We start from the raw sequence: 21,268 nt of genomic DNA, 5'->3' as shown, positions 1-21,268 counted from the left end.
GTGGGAGGAGCAAAACAAGCCTTTGTCAGTCTTGAAAACAAGCAAGAAATCAAATATTTTTCTGCTCATATCCTCCCATACTTTCAGCCTTCTGTTGAATTATTAATTGAGCTGCTGAAGGGAGCAATACTTTTCAGCTCCAGCAGATGTACAAACAGAAGTCCTTATACAATATACCATATATAATTCTATCTGTAGCCATCCACTCAACAATCCATCAAATATGCTGTATATAACCTCTCTCTCTGTCTCTCTCCCTCCCTCCCCCTCTCTCTACCATAGGTTGGGTATGGAGGATAAGACTCTGGAGCGCTCTCTGGCCAGGGCGGGCTGTGAAGTGCACTGTTTTGACCCCAGCCTTAGGCAGGCCCACCTACAGGAGTCAGACATGTGGCTCCACCGTCTCTCCGTAGACTGGAGGGATCCGAACCCAGCCATCCCCAACCAGCGACAGCACAGCAACACCAAGAAACTGGCCACCATACTCAATGACTTTGGACACAGACAGGTCAGAAGGCACAGAGAGAGGAGAATGAGTTTATGGGTAAAGGGAGATGACAAATGGGCCAATGTGGCCTGAGTAAAAAATAATGAATAACTAATGTGTGGGATTATACCCAGAGAGTACACAGAGCCCTCAGTATTTATTTGGACAGTGAAGCATTTTCTCTTCTTTTGGCTCTATACTTTGGATTTGAAATCAAACAATGACTATAAGGTTAAAGTGCAGACTGTCAGATTTGATTTGAGTGTATTTTCATCCATATCGGGTGAACCGTTGAGAAATTACAGCCCTTTTTGTACATAGTGCTCCCATTTTAGGGGAGCAAAAGGATTGGGACAAATTCACTTATATGTCCATTAAAGTAGTAAAAAGTTAAGTATTTGTTCCCATATTCATAGCATGCAATGACTACGTCAAGCTTGTGGCTCTACAAATTTGTTGGATGCATTTGCTGTTTGTGTTGGTTGTGTTTCAGATTATTTTGTGCCCAATAGAAATCAATGGTAAATAATGTATTGCATGTCTTGGGGGAATGATATTTGTGCATCTGTAACTTTCTCACTCATTATTATTCACGATTCATTCAGGATTATCCGTAATCATGGTAGCATCCACATTCATGTGCGTGCTATCAATATGGGACTAAATTCTTAACTTCTGTCTACTTTAATGGACATTTAAGTGAATTTGTCCCAATTGTTTGTTATAGAGCCAAAAGAAGAAAAAATGCTTCACTGTCCCAACAGCTACTGAGGCATTCGAAAAGTATTCAGACCCCTTTACTTTTTCCACATTTTGTTACGTTACAGCCTTATTATAAAATTGATTAAATTGTTTTTTCCCCTCATCAATCTACACACAATACCCCCTAATTACAAAGCAAAAACAGGTCTATATAATTTTTTGCTAATTTATTCAAAATAAAAAATACATTTACATAAATATTCAGACCCTTTACTCAGTACTTTGTTGACGAACCTTTGGCAGTGATTACAGCATCAAGTCTTCTTGGGTATGACGCTACAAGCTTGGCACATCTGTATTTGGGGAGTTTCTCCCATTCTTCTCAAGCTCTGTCAGGTTGGATGGGGAGCGTTGCTGCACAGCTATTTTCAGGTCTCTCTAGAGATGTTCGATCGGGTTCAAGTCTGGGCTCTGGCTGGGCCACTCAAGGACATTTAGAGACTTGTCCCGAAGCGACTCCTGCGTTGTCTTTGCTGTGTGCTTAGGGTTGTTGTCCTGTTGGAAAGTGAACCTTCGCCCCAGTCTGAGGTCCTTAGCGCTCTGGAGCAGGTTTTCATCAAGGATCTCTCTGTACTTTGCTCCGTTCATTACATTTACATTTTTAGTCATTTAGCAGAAGCTCTTATCCAAAGCGACTTACAGTTATACATTATTATGTTGTTGTTTTTTAACTGGCCCCCAGTGGGAATCGAACCCACAACCCTGGCGTTGCAAACGCCATGCTCTACCAACTGAGCTACATCCCTGCCGGCCATTCCCTCCCCTACACTGGACGACGCTGGGCCAATTGTGCACCAACTCATGGGTCTCCAGGTCGCGGCCGGCTACGACAGAGCCTGGATTCGAACCAGGATCTCTAGTGGCACAGCTAGCACTGCAATGCAGTGCCTTAGACCACTGCGCCACTTGGGAGGTTCATCTTTGTTTCAATCCTGACTAGTCTCCCAGTCCCTGCCGCGGAAAAACATCCCCACAGCATGGTGCTGCCACCACCATGCTTCACCGTAGGGATGGTGCCAGGTTTCCTCCAGACGTGATGCTTGGCATTCAGGCCAAAGAGTTTAATCTTGGTTTCATCAGACCAGAGAATCTTATTTCTCATTGTCTGAGAGTCTTTAGGTGCCTTTTGGCAAACTCCAAGCGGGCTGTCATGTGCCTTTTACTGAGGAGTGACTTCCGTCTGGCCACTCTACCATAAAGGCAAGATTGGTGTAGTGCTGCAGAGATGGTTGTCCTTCTGGAAGGTTCTCCCATCTCCACAGAGGAACTCTAGAGCTCTGTCAGAGTGACCATCGGGTTCTTGGTCACCTCCCTGACCAAGGCCCTTCTCCCCCGATTGCTCAGTTTGGCCTGGCGGCCAGCTCTAGGAAGAGTCTTGGTGATTCCAAAGGCCACTGTGTTCTTGGGGACCTTCAATGCTGCAGAAATGTTTTGGTACCCTTCCCCAGATCTGTGCCGAGTCACAATCCTGTCTCGGAGCTCTACGGACAATTCCTTCGACCTCATGGCTTGGTTTTTGCTCTGACATGCACTGTCAACTGTGGGACCTTATATAGACAGGTGTGTGCCTTTCCAAATCATGTCCAATCAATTGAATTTAACACACAGGGGGACTCCAATGAAGTTGTAGAAACATCTCAAGGATGATCAATGGAAACAGGATGCACCTGAGCTCAATTTCGAGTCTTATATTTAATACATTTGCAAAACTTTCTAAAAAAGCTGTTTTCGCTTTGTCATTATGGGTTATTGTGTGTAGATTGCTGAGGATTTTAAAAAAAATCTATTTTAGAATAAGCCTTTAACGTAACAAAATGTGGAAAAAGTAAAGGGGTCTGAATAATTTCCAAAGGCACTGTACATAATACAATGACAACATACTCCACTACCAGCATCTAGAACAGTGTACAATATATAGTACCTGTCTTTTACGCTATATCATATACATGACTACAATACACACAATCCATGCAATAGTCACTACAAAAGTCACCATAAAAACATTAATTAATTTAACAATTATTTATTTTCCTCACATCAACCAGAAAAGGCTATAAGAAAATGGATCTGCTCTCTCCTTATGAGCTGAGAGGTTGAACTTTAATATGGCTTGTTGACTCCTGCAGCTCCACTGCTCATCATTCATTCCTCCAATGTGTCCTCTTGTGCTGGAGGGCAGAAAACTCACTTATAGTTATGGCTTTCCTCCTTTAAACATTATCATTCTGAATATTAACTCACTGAAGTCCCCCAGGGCTCTGTGTTCTGCCTCATCAGATATGGATCTGCATACAAGATCAACGACATCCACACGCACACGCCCACACACGCACATGCATGCATGCTTGCACACCCACAGACATCCACACACACACAGACACAAACAGCAAGCCAGCGGTGCGTGTGTAGAACGGTGCCCATCCCAAAACACAGCAATGGTATGCATAGTATTCGGGAGAGAGCAGAAGAATTCGGGCGAGATCCCAGCTATACGTCCTGTGGAAGGAGTTAGTCTTTGATGAGGATTTGAAGACGGTGATAACTCAAGTTTGTGGAAGTTGCAGTGTAAAGGAGTTTACAGTTTATGTGAAATTAGGTTTGGGTTGATGTTTTAGAGTGATGGGTGTAAAGTGAGGGGGCAGCAAACACCCCCTTCCTCATCTTCCTCATCCCCTAGCAACCATCTGAAATTAATTTACAATTTGAGATGTGGGGGTGGGGGGGGTGGGATTTGGATTGATACTCCCACACAGAGAATCAATCTACCTCAACAGAATTAATCTGACTTAATATATTTGTGCTGCTCTCTTTTTGTGAATTATAACCTCTCACTGTATGTTCCAGAAGGCAAGTTACCTCAGCCTAATTCATCACTCTGTTTTTTCTCTCCTTTTTTTCATGAGCAACTGTATAATCAGTGCAAATTTAAATCAGGCTCTGGAGCAGAATGCCAACAAGCCACGCACCGGTGCCGAGCATTAGCAAGTCCATGCTTAGGAGGCGTCAGCCATTAATTCCTCTTTTGGAGCCAGAAACAAAGCTCACTATACCATACAAATTAGTTTGAGGGAAATAATTAAGACATGTGGGTGCATGTTTGTGTGTGTGTGTGTGTGTGTGTGTGTGTGTGTGTGACAAATAAAGAACAGACCCCATCCCTGTACCTGCTTTAGATGCAAATGACACACACATCTCCATAATGGGCTTTTTTAATGTGAGTACACAGCATGCTAAAGGAACAACTGTTTGCCTTTCTTCTCTCTGGTTTTGTGACAGAAGAATAGCACGGAGAACTGATGAGTCGCTTCTAAAGGTCAAAATATGCATTCGTTTGTGTTCCTTATCGGTGATTACACAGCTCATAAATGAGTCAAACCCGCTCCAGTCAGCATCAGAGCCTGTCTCCATGGGGATGAACACACCAATTCAGCAGTCCTTCAGAACTCATGCAAATGTATTTGCTTTCTCCTAATGGACAATAGAACAACAAGCAGAGACACTCTGTCTGACAATCAGGTCACTTCTCAATGTCTCACATCCACACTGTCACAAGAGGGACACACAGCTGTCAACATGGCTTCCACTGTATGACTCCTCCACAGTGCAAGCCTTTCCACACCATGGTTAGGGTTAGTGTTATCATGCAGTTGTGGGGGACAGTTGTTTGGGGTATCCAGTAACTCCAGAGGGGTGAGGAGGTTTGGAAACAGAACAGGCCCTGGACCAGTTGTTAGGGGAGGCTGTGAGAGTCTGAACAGAACCTCTCTCTCACTCCTGATCCCATTGAAGTGTAATTCAATGTCTGCTCATTACGATGGTCTCTGGAGAGGACTGTTTCAGACGTGTCTCCCCCTGCCTCACATCCACTAATTAAAGAACACAAAATACTTAATCTCTGCTTGATACAATCATAGAATCACACAGGCAGAAAATACATCCCTGTAGCCCCGCTTATCTGTGTACTGTGTTGTATCAAAATTATCATAAACACATGTAAGCATTGCAACGAATTTGGGGGTAGAGTTGGACTCAAACTTGTTATCTTGTGTTAGTGAGCCCAACAGCTTTAAACCATAATGCCAAGAGGTTCGAGCCTCTTGATGAAGTTGCTGGTGTTTTGGGCTATAAAGGACACCACAATAGGTTCTGCAAAAACTGCAATTAGCTGCTGAAATAAATCATTATGGGCCTATTAGTTAGGCTCAAGTGTCAGTTTCCATTTCTAAAGGTTAATCAGAGGTCAGCTAACTTGTTTGTTCACACCCAACGATCAGCTTTCCTCAAAAGCGTTTAGAAATGAATTCATTAAAACAAATAGTTTTATCCCTATTCTTAAAGCAGCTTTATGGAATTAATTAGCGGCGAGGACAGACACTTTGATCAACAATGAGTCATCGCCATTGTAGCTCCTCCAGTGACAGGCATGAGGCAAGAGGTCTTGATTTGAATACAGGGCTTTAATGCTGGTCAACCCGTGAGAACTCATTGCTGCTTATCACACAGAGGTGCTAAACATCCTTTTAAATGTCCTTTATCTTCTTCTGTATACTTTCTTTGTAAGTATGCACTTAAACACGATAACAGTGGAAAAATAATTCGCTTTTTGCGGTAAAGTTTTTTCGGTGCGTCGCTAAAGGCGCTCGGGTGACAACACAACAACGTACAATTCAGAAGAAATTAAATAATAAAAAGTGCAAATACATGAAATAACTAAAGTGCTAATACATGAAATAAACTGGCGACAGAGGCAGTTACACTCCCACCAAATCACAAGTGATTTCTTAAAACTTGGAGACAAACCTACTGCATGAATAAATTAAATTAAACTCTGTCCTAATAAACAACTAATAAACTGTGTGTGTGTATGATAGAACCATCAGTCTGCTTCTAGCAATGTAACTGTTTTCTGAATGGGTCTCTCCAGGTAAACAGGTTTGGCTGTACGCTTTCCTCTTCCATCCAGGGAGGAGTCACTGATGAGTAACTTGAGTCTCCTCACTCTTTCATCACTTCCAGGATACACCTCGATGACTCTTGCTAGCTTCCATTGGTTTCGTGGTGTGGCAGCATCTTGTAACAGAACAATGTCACCGACCTTTGCATTTCTGCGATCTTTGGTCCACTTCTGTCTGTGTTGGAGATTCAGGAGATACTTATTTTTCCATCGTACCCAAAAGTTGTTGGTTAAGAGTTGAACTCTGCGCCATCTTTTGCGGAGGTAGAGATCCTCCTTGACAAACTTTCCAGGAGGAGGGAGAATGATTGTGGATTTTCTTTGACAACCACTCTGAACTGCAGCTCATCAGAAGTTACACACCACTGTACTCCTAGTGCTCTTTCCATGTGTGGTTCTCCCAACATCATGGTCAGGTCCTTGACGGCTTTAGCACACTCTTCCTCAGGAATTGTGGCTAAGACTTCTTTGCTGTTGGAGATGAACTTGTGCAATCGAAGTTTGCCTGAGCGACAAAGCTCTCTTGCTTCCTTCACTAGTTGGATTGCTTGGTTTTCAGATTCTACACTTGCCAATCCATCATCGACGTAGAAGTTCTTCTGGATGAACCTGATGGTTTCTTCTCTAAAGCGTCCTTGTCCTTGAGCGGCAAGGTGCTTCAGGCCATAGTTAGCACATCCAGGTGATGAAGCTGCACCGAACAAGTGGACCTTTATTCGATAGATGGAGGGCTGGGCTTTAAGATCTCCATCCTTCCACCACAAGAATCTGAGGTAATCTTGGTCCTCTGGCTTAACATGGAACTGGTGGAACATACGTTCTATGTCACACATAACTGCCACACGACCCTTTCTGAACCGACACAAAACTCCCACCAAGGTGTTTGTTAACTCTGGGCCAGTCAGGAGATGGTCATTCAAGGCTGTCCCTTGAAACCTTACAGAGCAGTCAAAAATGACACGGATCTTACCGGGCTTTTGGGGATGATACACCCCATGGTGGGGGATGTACCACGCAGGGGTCTTGCTAATATCCTCTTCAGGGACAAGCTCGGCGTCTCCACAAGCTATTGTCTCATCCATAAAGGTCTTATAGTCTCTGCAGTACTGCTCATTTCCCTTTAACTTCTTCTCCAGACATCTAAGACGGTGGATGCCACATACCTTGTTATCTGGTAAGTTTGGTCTTCCTTTCTTGAAGGGAAGTGGCATTTCATAGTGCCCATCATCCTTGAGTCTGATGCCACTCTCCATAATTGACATGAACTGGAGATCCTCTTGAGAAAGGTGTTCATCTTCTGAAGCCCTTTCTACAAAATCAGATTCCAACACCTTGATGACGTCTGTTGGAAGGACTACTTCTTTGATCTGTGTTCTACAGACATAGTGCACTTCGTTTGGGAGATTTGGAAGAACTGATGTCACTTGCTTCACAATGACTTGATGGCTTATTCCAAAGGCATCTCCAAAGTCAAGACATGGGTTGCCATAGCCGACTACACTCCAACCCAAGTCTGTTCTCTGAGCAAAGGGCTCAGTTTCTTCTCCAGCAACCACTTGTCTTGGTACAAGAGCTTGAGGACAGTTGTAGCCAATTAGTAGGCCGATGTCACAGCTCTGCAGAGGAGCAATTTCATCTGCAATGTGCTCAAGATGAGACCATGCCTTGGCAGTCTCTGGTGTGGGAATATGATCTCTGTTTGCAGGGATGAATTCTCTTGAGTAAGTTACTGGCAGGTAGATTATCTTATCGGAGTAGAATCCTCTTATTTGTAGATCAGTCAGCCTTCTGCTAGGCACCACTGTATTTCTTGAAGCCATTGTGGAGAGCTTTAACTGGACTGGTTCATTTTTAGTGTGAAGAACCTTTGCTGTCTCTTCAAGGATGAAGGTCATGTCACTCTGTGTATCGAGAAGAGCGTACACAAGAACTTCATGATTTGGCTTACTTGTAGTGGACAACCACACAGGAATGACTGAGGATGTATGGGTGCCTTTAACATTCTGGATAACTCTGTTAGATGTTACCTCGCGTGGTGGTTTTGTCACCCTCTCTTGTGAACGATCTGTCGTTCCTTCTCTTGACTTGTCACTCTCCATTTCTCCATCAGTCCTTGTTGACATTCCTCTTTCTTTGCTGCGATTATCGTGTAGGCAGGTTGGATGTCCTTTCTCACAAGTATCACAGATCCTTCTATTTTCACACTCCTTTGAGCGATGGCCAGGATTCAGACAGCCAAAGCACAACTTCATCCCTTGAACAAACTTGACTCGCTCAGAGATGGTTTTATTCATAAATTTCCAACACTTGTGTAGACTGTGACCTGACTTCTCACAAAAAACACAGCTTGTGGAGGAAGCTTTTTCATCTGAGTTAGTTGCTAGTACCTTTGCTCCGAGAGCTCTGTTCTTTAAAACCTTGATCTGCTCACCTTCAGCAGGTTTCAGAGCATGGAGAGATGTTATTGGGTTATTTGCAATCTTAGCTTCACGTGTGAGAAACTTTACAAACTGCTGGAAGCTTGGGTATGTGTGACTTTCTTCCTCCACTTCTATGACCTTTCTGTTCCATCTCGAGGTCAGCCAGTCTGGAAGCTTTGCAAGTAACTTCTGGTTCTCATTGCAGTCATTAAGTACTTCGAGGCCTCTGATCTGAGTCATAGCAGCCTCACAGCTCCGAAGAAAATCAGCAAGCTCTTGAAGTTCGATACTGCCTTTGGAGCTTATCTTGGGCCATGCCTCCAGCTTATCTCTGAATACTTTGGCTATGAGGAATGGATTTCCATATCTTTCCTCGAGAATCCTCCATGCTGCGTGATAGGCTGACTCTGAACCAAGCAGGAAGTAGCTCTCTCTAGCCTTTTTAGCAGGTCCACCCACATACTTTCGCAAGTAATATATATTTTCTTCGGCTGGAATGTTTTTCCGATCAATGAGTGTCTGAAATGAAACCTTCCAGTCATTGAATCTGAGTGGGTCGCCATTGAATATTGTTGGTTCAGGTATAGGAAGACGACCTGCACTGATGGACTCTGCAAGTGCTCTAACAAGAGCTGCTGTGCTGTCATCCTGCTTTGAATGTGCCCGGTCTTGTGGTAAAGAATGGTACTGCAACAGATTATTTTCATGTTTAACTTCTTCCTTTTCCTTCATACAGACACTTTGATGGAGTAGACTGCTTATTTCTTTATCTGAGAACTCACTCTGATCATACACTCGCTGACGTGCCTTAGCAGCCTTTAACTTTTTAACTGTCTCTAGTCGCTCCAGTTGTCTCCGCTTTGCATCTAGCACCTTTTGTCTCTCTGCAGCTTCAGCTTCAAGCCTTTCCAATTCCTCAATGCAACACTCTTGTTCTAGTAGTACTTCTAGAGTAGCTTCATTGGCAGCAACTTCAGCAGCGGCATCTTGTCTGCTAACAGAAATCCGACTTGAATGTCTGGAGCTGCTTTGAGCATGAGAGGACTTAGTGCATTGGGATTTGATACTTATCTTGTCTGAGGCTACAGACTTGAATATAGACGATGTCGCCCTGTTGCCTCGTTGTTCATCTCCTCCACTGTTATCTGCTGTCTCCAAACGATCTTTTGCAGTTTGGATGATCTTCCTGGTTACTGCATCACAGGTGTCAATTCTGCGACGTGTGTCATGGTCAGGGTTGTCTATGCGCCTTAACTCATCATAAGCAATGTTCAGATTCTCTGAGGCAGCACTTATTTTGCTTATGTGTTCATGTAGCAGGTTGTTTGAGCATTGTCCACTCAAAGCTTGCTTGGCGTCTTTAGCAATAGCCTTCCACTCCTCATAGCTCACAGTGAAACGGTGAGCAAATCTTCTTATTTGCTCATTGTACAGTTCTTGGCCCTTTTCTGTTAACTTTCGGTCTCTTTGGCTTCTTCGTGGTTCTTGTGAGGAAGTGTGGTCATTAGCTCTTGTGCCTTTAGTAGCCTGTGGTTGCATGTCTATGCACTGCTGCTCTATACTTTCACCTACATTAACCTGCTTTCTCCCAGAGGTAAGACTAGGCTCTGACATTGTTACTTGGTGTACTTAAATTTGGGTTAAATCTAATTTGGCCTGTAGCTAAGTGATTCAGCTCCCATTAGCTATTCACATTTATACTATTTTTACCACTAATATTATTTTTTAGTACATATTCACATCTACTTCACACAAATCAATATCACGTTGTTCTATGAAATGCAAAATTCAGTCTCTTGGTTGTAGCTTAGTTAACACTTAAACATACACACAACTATACCGTATGAATATGAAGGCAAAAATGTGTCAGTCTCTTGTGGGAAATATTTTAAGCTTCTTTGCATCAGCTGGATTCATGGTAAGGCGCCTGGATTCTTCTGTGGATGCTGCGGCTGTGTAAATGTCAGGAGCAGATGCACACTCTTGGATGTAGAGATGTCCCTTCTTGTCCATGGATCACGGCTCTTTGGTACTGTCTTCCTCGTCTACTCATGCAGAGCAGATGAGTTCTCACTGTAGCTCCTCCAGTGACAGGCATGAGGCAAGAGGTCTTGATTTGAATACAGGGCTTTAATGCTGGTCAACCCGTGAGAACTCATTGCTGCTTATCACACAGAGGTGCTAAACATCCTTTTAAATGTCCTTTATCTTCTTCTGTATACTTTCTTTGTAAGTATGCACTTAAACACGATAACAGTGGAAAAATAATTCGCTTTTTGCGGTAAAGTTTTTTCGGTGCGTCGCTAAAGGCGCTCGGGTGACAACACAACAACGTACAATTCAGAAGAAATTAAATAATAAAAAGTGCAAATACATGAAATAACTAAAGTGCTAATACATGAAATAAACTGGCGACAGAGGCAGTTACAGCCATGGAGACACAGTGGCCGCAAACTGTGGGTGCTTCTGTTTTATGGCTGAATAGATTTAAATAGATAGAATATTGTCTGCAGTTTCTCTCTGACTGGGAAGTAAAGTTCCTCTCTTATTGCAAAGAGATAACAGGGTCTCTGGATTCTCAGTGATTCTGTCGAGGACACCACCTTTGGCTGTGGTTTAAAAATAGTGTGTAGCTAGCTGTGCATGTATCGGGTAAAGCCATTAGGGGTTAGGCAAACACACACACACACAACACACACACAACACACACACGTTGAGCCAGCAGGCTGTGAACAGTGAACATGCTCTCTGTTATCCTCTCATTAAAAAAGATGGAGTGATTCTGACCTCCTCCCTCTGGAGCCTGAGGGACCACAATGACTTTACTGCCTGAGAGAGACTTCACAACTAAAGGTCTGGGCTGAGAGAGACTTCACAACTAAAGGTCTGGGCTGAGAGAGACTTCACAACTAAAGGTCTGGGCTGAGAGAGACTTCACAACTAAAGGTCTGGGCTGAGTGTGTGGCCCAAAGGTAAAAGGCGATGATAGACATATTTTCTAGTTGTTTCGATGCTGTTCTGCAACTCCAGAACAATATCTCCAGACTACAGGGGAACAGAGGACGAGACAAAAGGAGAAAGTTGTTGTTTACATAGCTTCAATCGTTGCTTGCCAGGGTTTATACCAATGCTATAAGCCTACAGTGTTAAAGACACAAAGCTAGGAACAAGACAAGGCTAATGCTGACCTTAGGAGAAGGCAGACTGAGGCATAGCCTCACTGAAGGACTAAATAAAAGCTCCTTCCGTCTCCAACACCCATCGGCCCCACTGAACCTGCCTCGGTAGACCACAATTCAGGCCAAATCACCACAAACCCACGCATGCACCTACCCTTCCTCCACAAATCCATCAGTTATTGCCCTACTTCCAATCCTCTCTGTCAAAGTAGTTTCTGTCTGCATATCTCTATCCCTCCCTCCCACACACACGCACACACACAACACACACACACACACACACACTCCTCCCAGCTCCAGGCACGGGCCGTTTAGTGCCGCTACGTCTGCACGATGGTGCAGTCGAGTCGGAGATCTCTCCAGAGATGTGTGGGGCCATATGGAGATGCAATACTTTTCGAGGGCTCACAATTTCTCATATGGGGGAAGCGAAGGGCAGACGTGCTGCTGGTGATGTGGGTTTAGGGGACTTGGAGAGGGATATGTGTCGTGAAGTCCTTGGGATTTGCCTTGCATGTCAGTTGGTGACAGAACTTGGAGAAGAAAGCTGTCAAATAGAATGAAGTTACTGAAAGTAGGCCTACTCATTACATACCCTGAGAAAAGTCTCTATTGAGTAGAAACATTATGGGACTTGGTCATAACATCCCTGTTGGTTAGGGCAGTTCTCATTTTATGACGTCTGTCCAATTAGAACAATTTATATTGCCTTGGGGAGGGATCGTTTTCATTGGGAGACCCAGAGACAGAGAGCACTTCATTTTGACCAGTTCTATCTGGGGGGATAGCTGCTTTTATGGAATGTGGGGAATAACGAGAAAAGGGATTTCCACAGTCACTAAAGAAATAGAACGGTGTAAAGTGTTGTTAGCACTTTGTCAGAGGGATGGAGTGGCTATGGGATAGTGGATATGGGCTGTTAGAGAGCCAGCCAGCTAAAGTGGTTATTTTACTCTAGCCATTGAAGAAGTGTTTTTCTGTTCGACAGGTCAGATACTCAACACTTGCATCAGCGTAACACTAGTGTGCTGGAAGACAGATTAGATAAATATGATTGGTTTGTGGAAAGTTTGGGTCAACTATTGACACATTTTATTGGCAGCATTGGAAGTTGCCAATGGTGATGTTATGAGGCCATGAGGCAATCGGCCAAAGAGAGGGTAGTAAAGTACAGAGGAGAGAATAAATTGGTGAAATAAAATGTCAAAAGCATAGAGAAGAAAGCTCTTTCACTAATAAGGCTTTTAAACAGTATGGGTTCAAGGAGTTGACATGACATCAGAAATATTACAGCACATTTAAAGGCCCAGTGCAGGCAAAAAAACAGATTTATATATATATTTATATATATTTCTACACTATGAGGTTGGAATAATACTGTGAAATTGTGAAAATTATGACAATGCCATTTTAGTGTAATTGCTGTTTGAAAAGACCGCCTGAAATCTCAGTTTGTTTTGGTGGAAGGGAGTTTTGGCATTCCATGGTGACATCACCATGCGGACCAATAAGAAGTTCCAAACCTCTCCGCTAATAACAGATCATTTTCAGTTTTTCCCTCCCCACTCAAAACCACTCCCAGACAGTCCTATAAAAATTATTGCTTGAGAAATTGCTCTTTGCTAAGACAATTTTAATTGAAAACAATCACATTAAGGTACTTCATTGTTACCCAGAAATTATTTAATATTGAGATAAAAACGGCTGCATTGGACCTTTAAATGGCGTCCCAAGGCCTAATATACAGTATGTGCATTGAAAGTAGCCCATGCATATGATGACTCAGTAAGATCATATCCTGAGGCCATTATTAACATTAATGTTAAAGCATCTTTCCTTCCCCTCTCCTCTTCACAGACTTTACACCACATTCACCCCCTCTCCCCATCATATCCTCCCTCCTCCTCTACTCAGACACATCCTTTCTTCTACTTGTCCTTCTACCAACCTTCTCTCTCCCTCTTTGCACTAACTCCCCCTCACCTCCATCAAAAGTACTTTTCCACACTCTCCATCTTATATCTCTCCCTATTGCTAGATATTATCATTATTGACACTCGCTCCCTCTCTGTTCCAGGTGGATGTTCTGAAGGCAGACATGGAGAGTGCGGAGTGGAAGATTCTGGAGAACCTGGTTCTAGAAGGGGTTCTGAGCTCTGTGGGTCAGCTACTACTAGAAATCCACCTCCACTGGGCGGGCTTCGAGGTGGGCGGAGACGACCCATCCGTGGTGCGCTATTGGTTCAGCCTACTGAAGGAGCTGGAGCATGCTCACTTCCGCCTCTTCCGTTACCACAGCGACCCAGCAAAGCCCCGCCTCTTCCTGCACCGAAACATTCTGAATGCCAGCAGTACCTATACACTGGGCTGGGTCAATACTCAGTGGAGGCCCTGAGAGCTGACTGACTGATGGACAGGGCTCTGGCCAATGAGAAGGGGAGACTCTGGGAAATGCAGTTCAGGTACGATGGGAAACAGCGTCGTCGTCAATCCCATGGGATGTTTCCCTTTGGATATTTATTTCTGACCAATACCAGATTTTTCATGCTAACCAAAGTACTGTACTCCAGAAAAGGAATGCCTCTATCTATGAAGGTTTATGTAAAGTGTTGTGAGCTATACTGTCCTCCTAACAAGCTCCTATCATTTCAACATTTTGAATCACCACTCCCCTACCCTTCCCTGATATGACCTTAGTCTTTGTGAGGTAATTGCCTCGAAGGCCCAAAGTCCATCTTTCGGTCAGAGCTGCTTCAAAGTGGCTGTGTTCTGTGTTGGTTTGAGGTCAGCCGGCGAGCACTGCGGCGGCCATCTGTCATCATGGCCTTATCTGGGCTTGGCCCTGAGCCAGCCACCCCTAACAGAGACAGATACATCCACCCCCTCCTGGAGAATTCTCCTCAGAGGCATGGGTAATGAATAGTGAGGTAAGACCACAGCCCAAACTAATAGCCTCAAATTGTCCTCAGGATCTTCTGCATTAAAAAGGGTACATAGGGCTGGGGGAGTAGCTGTCAAGACTGAGGCTGAGCACGCCTCATTTAGCCCAGGGATGAGTTTCTGTGGGAGGCTACTTACGAGGCAGGAGGGGGGAGGAGGCTGGAGGTGGAAGGTAAAGGCTCAAACGTTTGCCTGGCAGGACAGACAATATGCCTCCTGAAGAGAGACAAAGACGTGACCGTCTACCCAGAGAACGACACTACCTGGGTTTCAACAGACATGGTCACTGTACTGGGTGTAGGTTAAAAGGGGAAAACAACTATCAAGTATGTGAAGAATCCCCTCAGAATTGCCTCACTCGTCTTATGTCAATACACATTTAACATCTATGACACTTTACATTAAACTGGGACTTTGAAAAGACTTAAGGAAACGATGTATGCCAAGTTGTAAGGAGACCGGGTCTGCCTGAGCAAATATTGAATCAGGATGATTCGGATAGCTAATACCAAAGATGGTGAAATCTGTGTTAGTATGTAACCTTAACTGCAGCTATAATGAGCAGTTTCCTGAGGCAATAGTATGGTCTCTCCCTCTACAGAATTTGAATAATAGAAAATGTCAATCCAGCCGCCACAACTCCCACTCTTTCTCAAACCGTTTTCCGTCAAGTGCATTAGGATTTCTTCTCTTTAGTAACAGTTCCCTTCTCACCATTAAATCCACACAAACCCCCTCTGAAAAGTAGTTGGAAAGCTGCAGAGAGAAGTAAAGGGAGACAGAGATTGAGTCAATTTTTCTGACTCAAAAATTCAGTCTCTCTTCTTTACTTTTCTCTGCAGCTTTCCAACTACTTTGTCACCAAATGTATTACAAAATTCTAGACCGTTCAGGCTTACATTTTATGGATTAATACATTCTGAAAACTCTTTCAATTAAAAATGTATACCCCTGATCTTTTGATGAGTCTATAAAGACACTTAGGGAAATAGTGACTTGTCTACACTTCTCTCTTCAGATTGGGTTTGTGTGGATTTAATGGTGAGAAGGGAACTGTTACTAAAGAGAAGAAATCCTAATACACTTGACGGAAACATGACCTTCAACGGCAAAAGATGGAAGTATAAAACGACTTGACAAAAGGACAAGCAATTTCTTGACAGGCAAAATTTATAAAATGTTTAATTTCACAAAAGGGACATACATTGAAAAATAAGGGAAAAACTGAATATTTTCCTAAAAAAATCTTGTGTGAATGATATGGACATCAATGATTAAAACATGAAACTAAAAGAGCATGTAAGGGTTGAGAAACCCTCTAAATACAACTAACACACTGTGAGAGAATGTTTATCTTTCTATGTATACACCGCTGTCAACAATGTCCCCTCTTCAGATGGTGTAGAAATATACACTGTGTTACAACAGGACTGGATACCAGCCCTATGGCTTTCAGCCTGCCATTAAATTAGGGAAAATACATGAGACAGAAAGACCAACTCCTCTCCCCCTGAAGAGAGGGAGTCACTGGAGCCCCCACTCCCCGGCCCCCCCCACATCTCTAGTCCCAAAGTTTGATCAGTCCGTCCCAGCCACAGGTGATGACCTTGGAGGTCTCATGGGGGTGCCACAAGGCACTGATGCACACCTTGTCGTGGGCCTTGATCCGGTGGTACAGCTTGGTGGTCTTCCAGTCCCAGATATTCAGCTTCCCATCCGCATCGCCAGACACCACATAGCTACAGGAGAGAGAGAGAGGGAGGGAGAGATGGGAGGAGAGATGGAGGTTAGGCTCCCTGCTAAAAATGACTCCTGTTCCATTTCACCTGAGAGGTGGTGTGAATTTGGGTCTCTGCTCGAAGCAGGGGTTACTTGCTGTTTCCATGGTTACTAAGAGAGAGAAGTGAAGGCACCTGCTGATAGGGGTGAGTGGGTTCTTAGTTGGGGTTTGTGCTAAAATTAGTGCATGTAAATGGCCTGGTTAGCTCTCTAAGTCCAGGATGTCCTCAGAAACAGTAACTGAATGAAGGACTAGTTTCAGAGAGGGAAGTAGAGGCGAGTCAGTTTCTGGATATACACAATATTACCTGCTTGGGGGATGCTACTTCTCGCTCCCCCTGAAGTTTCCAAAATGTCTTCCTCAAAACCCTTTGCTAACATAAACCCCTGGGTTGAGTCCAGTAGGTACAGTGGGGAAAAAAACGTATTTAGTCAGCCACCAATTGTGCAAGTTCTCCCACTTAAAAAGATGAGAGAGGCCTGTAATTTTCATCATAGGTACACGTCAACTATGACAGACAAATTGAGAAAAAATAATCAAGAAAATCACATTGTAGGATTTTTTATGAATTTATTTGCAAATTATGGTGAAAAATAAGTATTTGGTCACCTACAAACAAGCAAGATTTCTGGCTCTCACAGACCTGTAACTTCTTTAAGAGGCTCCTCTGTCCTCCACTCGTTACCTGTATTAATGGCACCTGTTTGAACTTATCAGTATAAAAGACACCTGTCCACAACCTCAAACAGTCACACTCCAAACTCCACTATGGCCAAGACCAAAGAACTGTCAAAGGACACCAGAAACAAAATTGTAGACCTGCACCAGGCTGGGAAGACAATCTGCAATAGGTAAGCAGCTTGGTTTGAAGAAATCAACTGTGGGAGCAATTATTAGGAAATGGAAGACATACAAGACCACTGATAATCTCCCTCGATCTGAGGCTCCACGCAAGATCTCACCCTGTGGGCTCAAAATGATCACAAGAACGGTGAGCAAAAATCCCAGAACCACACGGGGGGACCTAGTGAATGACCTGCAGAGAGCTGGGACCAAAGTAACAAAGCCTACCATCAGTAACACACTACGCCGCCAGGGACTCAAATCCTGCAGTGCCAGACGTGTCCCCCTGCTTAAGCCAGTACATGTCCAGGCCCGTCTGAAGTTTGCTAGAGTGCATTTGGATGATCCAGAAGAGGATTGGGAGAATGTCATATGGTCAGATGAAACCAAAATATAACTTTTTGGTAAAACTCAACTCGTCGTGTTTGGAGGACAAAGAATGCTGAGTTGCATCCAAAGAACACCATACCTACTGTGAAGCATGGGGGTGGAAACATCATGCTTTGGTGCTGTTTTTCTGCAAAGGGACCAGGACGACTGATCCGTGTAAAGGAAAGAATGAATGGGGCCATGTATGAGATTTTGAGTGAAAACCTCCTTCCATCAGCAAGGGCATTGAAGATGAAACGTGGCTGGATCTTTCAGCATGACAATGATCCCAAACACACCGCCCGGGCAACGAAGGAGTGGCTTCGTAAGAAGCATTTCAAGGTCCTGGAGTGGCCTAGCCAGTCTCCAGATCTCAACCCCATAGAAAATCTTTGGAGGCAGTTGAAAGTCTGTGTTGCCCAGCGACAGCCCCAAAACATCACTGCTCTAGAGAAGATCTGCATGGAGGAATGGGCCAAAATACCAGCAACAGTGTGTGAAAACCTTGTGAAGACTTACAGAAAACGTTTGACCTGTGTCATTGCCAACAAAGGGTATCTAACAAAGTATTGAGAAACTTTTGTTATTGACCAAATACTTATTTTCCACCATAATTTGCAAATAAAATCATTAAAAATCCTACAATGTGATTTTCTGGATTTTTTTTCCTCATTTTGTCTGTCATAGTTGACGTGTACCTATGATGAAAATTACAGGCCTCTCTCATCTTTTTAAGTGGGAGAACTTGCACAATTGGTGGCTGACTAAATACTTTTTTCCCCCACTGTATATTTTTAATTGGAAAACGAAAGAAAGGGTGCGTCTTCTGTTAGAAAGGCTTGTACCATTACTGTATTACACATCCTATTTAGACAAACACCAGGTGAACCCCTAGGGGGTCATGTCCCTCAACACCAGATCCCTGAAGCCCTGGGTCGTATTCACTAGAAACCAAACAGAAGAAAACGGGCCAAAGCGGTGAGGGACTACCTGCATTTGTCCAATAAGAATATCTTCTTAGCTTTTATTTATTTTGTTGTATTTTACCCACTTTTTCTCCCCAATTTCGATCTTGTCTCATCGCTGCAATTCCCCAACGGGCTCAGGAGGCGAAGGTCGAGTCATGCGTCCTCCGAAACATGACCAGCCAAACCTCGCTTCTTAACACCCGCCTGCTTAACCCGGAAGCCAACCGCACCAATATGTCAGAGGAAACACCGTCCAACTGACGACCAAGGTCAGCCTGCAGGCACCCAACCCGCCACAAGGAGTCACTAGAGCACCTTGTGTTACAAGGTGGGATTAAAATGTATTTAATTGTCTTTTTTTCGTCAACGATCTACACAAAATACTGTGAAATGTCAAAGTGGAAGGAAAAACATTTGTAAAAAAACAACAACAAAAACGCATATATCTTCATTACATAGGGAGACAGCCATTTTTTTGCCATAGATTTTCAAGCACATTGAAGTCAAAACTGTAACACTCAGGAACATTCTATGTCGTCTTGGTAAGCAACTCCGGTATATATTTGGCCTTGTGTTTTGGTTATTGTCCTGCTGAAAGGTGAATTTGTCTCCCAGTGTCTGTTGGAAAGCAGACTGAACCAGGTTTTCTGCTAGGATGTTGCCTGTGCTTAAGCTCTATGCAGTTTATTTATATCCTAAAAAACTTTCTAGTCCTTGCCGATGACAAGCATACCCATAAAATGATGTAGCCACCACCATGTTTGAAAATATGAAGAGTGGCACACAGTGATGTGTTATGTTGGATTTGCCCCAAACATAATGTGTGTATTCAGGACAAAGTTAATTTCTTTGCCACATTTGAATACTTACTGAATGAAGACATTTCAGCTTTTCATTTTTAATGAATTTGTAAAATTTCTAAAAACATAATTCCACTGACATTATGGGGTATTGTGTGACAAAATCTAAATGTAATACATTTTAAATTCAGGCTGTAATTCAACAAAATGTGGAAAAAGTCAAGGGGTGTGAATACTTTCTGAAGGCACTGTACATTACCAATATTGAAAACTCAATGCCCCCCTTTGTTAAAATTATTTTCTGAATACTCAAAAATCTCAGGATATACATTAACGTGGAAAAACTGAAATAATGTCAACAGGAAAAATACAAAATAATAGGTAATGATCTAAAGCAATCATTTTAATATGAAATACTTATGTAGCATGCTTAATAAGGGACAAAAAACAACAAATATATAAAGATAACTTTATCCCATTACTCAACAATACGAAAGCAGATCTAATTAAATGGAGCAATCTTCCCATAAATCTTACAGTTAACAGCATTTGCCCCCTTTCTGATTTTCTCCACATGGGTCCCATCATGCCTGGCGAAAACCAAACACTGCATTCCATAGTAAGAACCCTATACCAACGGTCAAGCACGGTGGTGGTAGTGTGATGGTTTGGGGATGCTTTGCTGCCTAAGGACCTGGACGACTTGCCTTAATAGAAGGAACCATGAATTCTGCTCTGTATCAGAAAATTCTACAGGAGAATGTCAGGCCATCCATCTGTGAGCTAGAGCGCAGCTGGGTCATGCCGCAAGACAATGATCCGAGTCTACATGAAAATGGCTAAAAAGTAACACATTTGAGGTTTTGGAAGGACCTAGTCAAAGTCCAGACCTATTCCGAATTGAGATGTTGTGGCAGGACTTGAAACGAGCAGTTCATGCTTGAAAACTCACAAATGTCGCTGAGTTAAAGCAGTTCTGCATGGAAGAGTGGGCCAAAATTCCTCCACAGCAACGTGAGAGACTGATCAACAACTACAGGAGGAGTTTGGTTGGAGTCATTGCAGCTAAAGGTAGCACAACCAGTTATTGAGTGTAAGGGGGAAATTACTTTTTCACACAGGGGCATTGGGTGTTGCATAATTTTTTATATGAAATAAATGAAATAAGTATGTCATTGTTGTGTTATTTGTTCACTCAGGTTCCCTTTATCTAATATTAGGTTGTTTAAGATCTGATCACATTCAGTATCAAAAATATGCAAAAGTTGAGAAAATTAGAAAGGGGGCAAATACTTTTTCACAGCACTGTAGAATAAACCTCTTCAGAATGGCTTGGCTGCCAAAGTGTTTATATGTATTCTCAGTAAAAGAATACTCGGTCATAACTTTATATGGTCAAATAAAACTCAGAATAAAAAGGAACTGGCTGAGGGTGGTTTTAACCTTCCACACTTGAAATTGGATCAACTCGCCACCCAAGGCTTTTACTTGAGACATATTGTTGAATGCACTAAAGTGGAACAATGGGTACATATTGAAGATGTGCATGCTCATCCCCAGTATCTTTTTACATGTCTATTTTCTAAGGATAAAGCTAAGAACTTTAACAACTTCTTCATAGTTAAGAACACTATAACAATATGGAAGAAAATGAAACGTATTCTATAAGAACCAATATCACTCCCTAACAACACAACCCTATGGAAGAATCCTTGGGTAGCTTTTCAGAATTCACCGATAAATTGGTCCACATGGAAAACTAAAGG

The 21,268-nt window shown here is 43.1% G+C and overlaps 2 protein-coding genes across 2 annotated transcripts in view; one reads left to right on the top strand and one right to left on the bottom strand.

Moving 5' to 3' along the window:
- The window catches only part of LOC121548768 (methyltransferase-like protein 24), a 78,648-nt gene extending 62,816 nt beyond the window's left edge, over positions 1–15,832 (top strand). Inside the window, exons 4-5 of the mRNA XM_041860315.2 lie at positions 283–508; positions 13,880–15,832. Of these exons, the coding sequence (XP_041716249.1) occupies positions 283–508; positions 13,880–14,197 (544 nt within the window). The 3' untranslated portion in view covers positions 14,198–15,832. The remainder of the gene's footprint in view (positions 1–282; positions 509–13,879) is intronic.
- Positions 15,833–15,907: 75 nt separating this feature from the next.
- Positions 15,908–21,268, bottom strand: part of LOC121548767 (pre-mRNA-processing factor 17-like) — a 55,411-nt gene continuing 50,050 nt past the window's right edge. Inside the window, exon 15 of the mRNA XM_041860314.1 lies at positions 15,908–16,481. Within this exon, the coding sequence (XP_041716248.1) occupies positions 16,304–16,481 (178 nt within the window). The 3' untranslated portion in view covers positions 15,908–16,303. The remainder of the gene's footprint in view (positions 16,482–21,268) is intronic.

The sequence above is a fragment of the Coregonus clupeaformis genome, chromosome 33, assembly GCF_020615455.1.
Source record: "Coregonus clupeaformis isolate EN_2021a chromosome 33, ASM2061545v1, whole genome shotgun sequence".
Lineage (NCBI taxonomy): Eukaryota > Metazoa > Chordata > Actinopteri > Salmoniformes > Salmonidae > Coregonus > Coregonus clupeaformis.
The sequence above is the reverse complement of the archived record's forward strand: the minus strand, read 5'-3'. Positions and strand labels throughout refer to the sequence as shown.